This window comes from Olea europaea, chromosome 12 (assembly GCF_002742605.1).
Source record: "Olea europaea var. sylvestris chromosome 12, O_europaea_v1, whole genome shotgun sequence".
Lineage (NCBI taxonomy): Eukaryota > Viridiplantae > Streptophyta > Magnoliopsida > Lamiales > Oleaceae > Olea > Olea europaea.
Genome location: NC_036248.1, coordinates 22,762,077 through 22,769,335, shown reverse-complemented (window position 1 = coordinate 22,769,335; position 7,259 = coordinate 22,762,077). Strand labels below are relative to the sequence as shown.

At 33.0% G+C, this 7,259-nt stretch overlaps 2 protein-coding genes across 2 annotated transcripts; one reads left to right on the top strand and one right to left on the bottom strand.

Annotated features, from left to right (window-relative positions):
* The first annotated feature begins 2 nt into the window (after positions 1–2).
* On the top strand, positions 3–1,435 carry LOC111406794 (pentatricopeptide repeat-containing protein At2g13600-like). Its single transcript, XM_023036168.1, has one exon. It carries the CDS (start codon positions 3–5, stop codon positions 1,395–1,397), a length of 1,395 nt encoding a protein of 464 aa, XP_022891936.1. The 3' UTR covers positions 1,398–1,435.
* LOC111406107 lies at positions 1,323–4,832 on the bottom strand. Its single transcript, XM_023035315.1, has 5 exons — positions 4,477–4,832; positions 3,635–3,840; positions 3,236–3,334; positions 1,925–1,998; positions 1,323–1,731 (listed from the first exon to the last, which is right to left on the bottom strand). The coding sequence occupies exons 1-5, from the start codon at positions 4,757–4,759 to the stop codon at positions 1,506–1,508; spliced, it is 888 nt and encodes a 295-aa protein (XP_022891083.1). The 5' UTR covers positions 4,760–4,832; the 3' UTR covers positions 1,323–1,505.
* Between the last annotated feature and the right edge of the window lie 2,427 nt (positions 4,833–7,259).

Below are 7,259 nucleotides of genomic sequence, written 5' to 3'. Positions count from 1 at the left end.
AAATGAGAGACTTAATTTCTTGGAACTCTATGATTTCTGGATATGTAGATAATTTCATGTTCGAAAAGGCTTTGAGAACGTTTGCAGATTTAATAACGACGGGTGGGATTGAACCTGATTCATTTACTCTAGGTAGCGCACTTGGCGCTTGTGCGAACTTGGTTTCTCTAAGATTGGGGAAAGGGTTGCATTCATATTGTATTGTGAAGGGTTTGCAATCAAATCTTTTCGTAGGTGGAGGATTGGTGGAAATGTACTGTAGATGCCAGGACCCAGAAACCGCTCACAAAGCCTTACAGGAGGTACCTGAAAGGGATATAGCAATTTGGAACTCTTTGATTTCTGGTTATGCTCGATGCAATCAAATTGAAGATATCCCATGTATCCTTCAGAAAATGGAAGATGATGGATTTAAACCAGATGTATATACATGGAATGGAATAATTGCGGGCCACGTAGAAAACGACCACCATGAGTCAGCTTTAGAATTGTTTTCACAGATGCAGGCTTCAAATTTGAGGCCTGATATTTACACAGTTGGAATAGTTCTACCAGCGTGCTCAAGGTTAGCTATTATTGAACGGGGTAAGCAAGTTCATGCATATGCAATCAGATGGGGATATGAATCAGATGCCTACATTGGAGCTGCTCTTATGGATATGTATGCAAAATGTGGAAGCATAAAGCATGCGAGTCTTGTTTATAATAGGATCAGAAATTATAATTTGGTTACCCAAAATGCAATGCTTACTGCGTACGCCATACATGGGCAGGGAGGCAATGGAATTTCTTTCTTCCATGAAATGCTGGTTGATGGTTTTACACCAGACAACGTGACATTCCTAGCTGTTCTTTCTTCGTGTGCCCATGCAGGATCAGTTAAAACTGGACAAGAACTCTTCAATATGATGGAATCTTATGGTGTGAAACCTACCTTAAAACACTACACGTGCATGGTTGATCTTCTAAGTCGTTCAGGCCAGATGAATGAAGCATACAAGATGATTGAGAAAATGCCTGATGATCCCGATTCAGTAATTTGGGGTGCCTTGCTTGGTGGCTGCGTTGTCCACGGGGATGTGAATTTAGGAGAAATTGCAGCACATGAGCTCATAAAATTGGAACCAGATAACTCTGGGAACTATGTGATGCTGGCCAACTTATATGCATATACAGGTAGATGGCATGATCTTGCAAAACTAAGACGTCAAATGAAGGACATGCAACTATATAAAAATCCAGGTTGCAGTTGGATTGAAGATAAAGATGAAATTCACATCTTTATGGCATGTGACAGATCTCACAAGAGAGAGAAACAGATATATGAGGTTTTGGATAATTTAACAATACAAATGAGATTGGAACAAAATGAACATGAAATTCAATTCTCTGTATAAGTTGTGTACAAAATAACATATTCATGATTTCACTACAAGTTCATGTTTCACAAGAAATTGCTTACAAGAATTGTGGCAGTACTAGGAGCACCAATGTCACATTTGTATTCAGTAATGATCGACTGACTCAAGAACCCTGCGGGCTTGAATGTGCAGAGCTGTCAATCTTTGCTCTGGATCCAGAGTGGATCCAAACTGACTTGCTGCCCATATCAAGGATGCAGATTTTTCTCCCAAGAATTGCCTTAGATCCTTGTGTATTGTTGCCATGGGAGGTGTTTCCCTTCCATTTAAATGACCAATGAGAAGCAATAAAAACTCGCCACATTTCAACCTGATAAGATGACAATACAACCAGCCAGTTGGCAAATATTGAAAATATGTGTGTGTGTGGAACAACAAACTTGTTGGGATATAAATTTTAGAAGCAAACCAGAGTCCGGATGGGATAATAAATAATTGTGAGGATAAGAACAAGGAGAGAGCTTCAAGTGAACTAAATAATAGGAGCTACAAATAAAAGATACCTGAGACTTTCTTCTGCTTGTTTATCTCTTATAAGAACAGCTACTTCTTCGATGCCATTGCATGCCTCAAAATCCTGGCACATAATTAGCCAACAAACATCAATAATCAAGTAAATCTAAAGGATAGCTTCATTACATCGGTTCAGACAGTATGGAGGAAATCAGCATAGGAACCAGAAATATTGTTCAGTGTGGGCGAAATTTGGTCAAGGTCGGACTTTGAGTTTTCGGGGCTTGAAACAAACTTTGAATTTAGCCCTTAAATTATAGTATGCAAAATGCATTAAAAATTTTAACAAGTAAAGTTCAATTGTGAACACTAATGACATAGTTTATAATTTAATAGATTTTTATGAAAAAAAATTGTGAAATCTATAAAATGTGGAATAAAAATTAATTATTAAAAAAATAAATTTCAAAAATGAAGCCATGGGATAAATACCACATTAGGCTACAACTAGCAAAAGGCATTCTCTTCATCCTCCTTTTAACCTCCATGTTCTGATTCCAAAATCCCTAAACCATGTGTCCTCACATTTCCCTCTCTCAAAATCTCACTGTAAACAATCCATACTCAGAAAACCCCAATCCACCTCTTGGAGAAAATGAGAAGACCACTAAATCTAAGAAATTTAAGATCCAGCAACAATATTCCAAGCTTCAAGAAATTGAGCTCCAAGAAACGCCGGAGTTGAAAAATTCAGCCATTTACCATTGTCCAAGATAACTAAAGATGGGTTCATCAAATTAAAGTACTCAAGCAAAAATGAGTTTGGAAAGACCCTATCTTTTATTATTCCGGCGTTTTCCTGGTCTGGAATTATGGAAATAATCTGATCGTGTACAGTGAAATTTTTTAACTTATGCGCTCTTTTTGCTTGTTTCTGTTTCTCAGACATGGGTTCATTTCCATCCATTGTGAAGGCTGGGTCTAAAGTTTGGTGCATGCATCTGCTTGCACTGCACTTAAGGTGGGTCCGCCCCTGAAGGAAATAGATGGCTCACGCAATTCATGTTCTCACGTTTTTGCAAACTCTCATTTTCTATAATTAGCAGAGCCTAGATACAAGAAACAATCAATGCTAACATTTTTCACACCATAACCAGAGAATTTAGGCTGAAAGAGTATGATTAGAAACTTAGATATTTGTCAATCTAGGAAGGAAACAGGACCAATCATTCATAAATTAATTCCATCAGCAGAGGCAACATTGGCATCACATTCCATTAAAAAATGAAATATGGAAGCCAAACAAAGCAGTTCTGAGGATGGACTTGTCAAACCATTGCTGACCATAGAACAATGCATACCATTTGATTGGCAGATGAATCCAGCATAATTGAGATTAAAGCATCTAGGCATGCACCTTGCTCAAGTACTCCGCGAGTTGACAAGATATTCATCAAGACCTGTTTAACATCAAACTAATGAGCAGCTAGAATGTTTGAGTTTCAGCATCAAAATCAAAAGAATCAAGAAACTTGTGAAGAATACTTTTACAATAAAATTTATGAAGAATAAGGCATTTTCATTCTAGTAAATAACAAAATAGTATAATATACTTTTTGAAAGGCAGAAGCACCAGCTGCAAAAAATTTCCCAGAAAGATCTTTGGATTTGCACTTCAAATTATTTTCCAGAGTTGTAAAACTATATGAACAAAAGTGATTCAAGATAGCCAAGAGAAATGAAGGTTTCTATCAACTTACTGGAATTGCCTTGTGTTGATGAGCCAAGACCGTGCTCTCTCGATGAAGAAGACAACATCCTTCCAGAACTCTTAGTGCAATAGCCACTTCAGCATCCGTTGAAGGACTAGTTATTTTCATAGGTTCAACGGTAAATATGTGGTTCAGACTGGTTACTATCTGGTCCTCTATTTCTTTTAGAGAATGTTCAAACAGCACTGGAACCACTGTTACATGTAAAGAAACTCATCACCAACCACATTCAAAATTAATACACGAGAGTTATTGATACTTGTAATTCTTCCATCTTATTACCATTGTTTTATGGACAACATAACAACTCCACAACTAAAACACGAATAAATTTGAAATTAAAAAAAAAAAAAAATTCACTCTACAGAAATCCAAGAATATACATAAAAAACTTAAAAAGCATTGTCGGAAATATTAACAATAATTTAACCTCATTTTCTTATTTATATCGACAAGGCTTGTCCTTTATTGTCAAATATGTACTTGAGGTTTTTGGATTCAAGAAAGAAAATTGTTCTTTTTGATGAAATAACTTGTTTAACAAACAAACCAATTAAATATTTATTTTACTTCATTTTCTTCTCTTTGCTAAGTGATCAATCAAAATCCACTTTTACGGTAAAATGATCCATCAACAACAAATTTTAGCTCAGCCATAAACATCAAATTTCGCTCAACTAACATTAGAACAAAATAAATAAAGTTTCACTGGGCAACATTGTACTATGGCCACGGGGTCAAATTTTACGGAAGAAGGATAAAATTCAAGTAAAACACTTGTTCAAATTTCTAGGCCCAATTACTCATCACGGCATTATTAAAGAGCGAACCTTGCAGCTCAGGGATGGATTGGGAGTGGCAGAAGAGAGTGATGGTGGAATCGGATTCAGCGACGGACTGTAGGAATTTGAGAATGCTGCGGAGGCCACGCACTCGGAGGAATGAGAACTCGGCGCGTGCATCTCCCAGTCCGGTACGGAGTGCGAGTGTCACCTCCCTGTACAGCCTTTGCTTGTCTAACGATTTCACCAGCTCCTTCACCGGCGATTGAGACTCGTCATCCGATTCCGACGAGTTCAAGCCGTCGCTCCAGAACGGCTTCTTCAGGTACATCTCTATTAAAGAGGCGAGCTTTTGTTTTCTCTTTTATTTTTTTTTTCTTTAAATGGAAAGGTGCAAGCGAAGGGTGTAGAAATAAAAAAATAGAACAAATATTTTAAATTTTTCAAAATTAGATTGTCCAAAATTAGGGTAAATTCCACAAGGTCCCTAACTTTTGCAAGTTTGACACCCATATCCTTAAATTGTTAAAGCATACGTTTAACAAATGTTTATATATAAACATATCAAAATATTTGCGAATAAATAGATAGTATTTGTAAATATCACAAAATGTGTGAAGGAAACATTTATTTGAAAGATTGACCTATCAAAAAAATGAATCGAAATCAAGCTCTGGATGCAAAGAGGTCAATCTTAGCCTCGAGCACCAGCCTATTCCTTTTTTTTTCCCCGTATAATTTATTTGTCACGAGGTTGATTCTTTGTACTTGATGATTTGTTGTTAACTCATAAAGTGAATAAAAAATTAAATAAATAGTTTAAATTATTCATCGTTTGATAAATCAAGATAAATTACACACGAGCCCTAACTTTTGCAGAATATTCGTAACTTTTAAATGTATATTATAAATAGATAGAAATGATTGATGGACAAATGTGTAGTAATTGTGGATCTAACAAAATACGTGAAGAAAAATATTTATTTGAAAGATTGACATGTTAAAAAATGAGAGAATTGATACCAACCCCTAGATGCAAAGGGGTGCACCCATTCATTCTTTTTGTGTTTGAGAATGCATTTAAGAAGTTCAAAAGCACATTTTGGAAGGTAAAAGTACTTTTAATTACAATGTTTGGTTAAAGTCAATGAGTTCTTTTTTAAAAATAAAAAAAGTGAACATTATTATTCTGTTCATTAAGCAGTGAGATCACTATCACATTGTCTAGAGTAAAATAAAAGCATCTCCAATGCATTCTATAAATTGTAATGTAGTTGCATCTAAATATAAAACTTTCAACTTAAATGGCATTAATGTCTAATAAATAGATGACTTAATTCAAATTTCATCTCTAATAAAGCTATACGATTTGATCTCATCAAGAGTTAAGATCTTTATAAAAATTTTATGATTGTAAGTTGTTTATTTTAGAAAAATCTTATCGAAAAATATTTTATTGCTATACGTAACACAATTTTATGTTAGGTTAATATTCAATATAATATTTCTTGCTCTCTAGTGGCACAATTTTACAATATCAATTATTTTATAATAATATTATGTAATTGCTTCTAAAGAGCAAATGTTATATGGTTAATAATAACTTGTTGATGTTTCCAAAGAAGCATAAATTAAACAACCCAATATTGGGTTGCAATTTTTTAATAAATAACAACATTCATGAAGAATATTAATTATTACTCCTAAAGGGCATAACATTCTGTGTTTTAATATTCTCGAAGTATATTAAATTATTGCTCTCAAAGTAAAAATCTTGAAATATAAATAAAATTTAAGATGAATTATCGAGATATTTGCTTAGCAAATAGTACAACTACGCGCACAAATCTCCAAGTACTTTTTAAAATTAACAAAAATAGAAAATAATGTTAACACAATATTAGGTACATTAAATATGGTTAAATGCTTTGAAAGAGTCAGTATTATTTTATCAAATAATACAAGATTATATAGTTATGACGTATTTAATATTTTATTCCAATAAACTCAAAAGGAATTTTCTTAATTTTAAAGATAATTGTTCGAATTAATATTATATTTGAGATGATACAAGAAAATAAAATTGAATATATTTACGTAACTTTTTTTGTATCTAATCAAAAATAGATAAAAGGAAAACTTCTGGCACTCTTCTGGAATGTACTACATATTCATAAAATTAATTGAATAAAAAACTATCACAAATTCAAAATTCATTGACCCACAAAATTTTATAATTCGACATGATCGACTTAAAAGGGGGAAATACATAGAAATGACCCAAACAAATAAGCCATTTTCCAAAATAACCTTTGGCTAATTTTGATACCCAAAATACCCCCCTTTTATAATATTACATAATAAGTTAATGAAAAACAGAAATCTTTCATTTTAGTCCTTGAAAAATTAAACACTGCTTAAATTTTAATAGATTACCGATTTATTAGATTTATTTGATTTTTGTTCGCTCTAAGTAGCACCCTCCCCCCTTTATTGGTATCAGAGTCATAGAGATCATGGAAATAAAAATAAGAAAAATAAATAATTATTAGTGTTTAAAAGAAGAAAAAGGTAGTTATATATTTTTAAAACATATTCTAATAGATTAAAAATGATGACTTTAACAATAATTAAAGAACTTCCTAGAGAAATAAAGGAACAAATATCAGAAAAATTAATAATAGAAAAAATAAAAGATATATATACATATGAAAAAATTATTAATATATATGAAAATGAAGAAAATAATTTATATTATAAGGAAAAGTATGAGTACAAGTAATAATACACATTTAAAATTAAATAAATTACTTATAAAAATGAAAAAAATA

What these genes read in the sequence shown, in the direction of transcription:
- LOC111406794 (XM_023036168.1), top strand. Translation starts at nt 3, where the DNA reads ATGAGAGACTTAATTTCTTGGAACTCTATGATTTCTGGATATGTAGAT.
- LOC111406107 (XM_023035315.1), bottom strand. Translation starts at nt 4,759, where the DNA reads ATGTACCTGAAGAAGCCGTTCTGGAGCGACGGCTTGAACTCGTCGGAA. An exon ending in ATCCATCCCTGAGCTGCAAG is followed by an intron (nt 3,841 to 4,476) that starts GTTCGCTCTTTA and finishes TACATGTAACAG; the next exon opens with TGGTTCCAGTGCTGTTTGAA. An exon ending in CAAGCAGAAGAAAGTCTCAG is followed by an intron (nt 1,732 to 1,924) that starts GTATCTTTTATT and finishes TCATCTTATCAG; the next exon opens with GTTGAAATGTGGCGAGTTTT.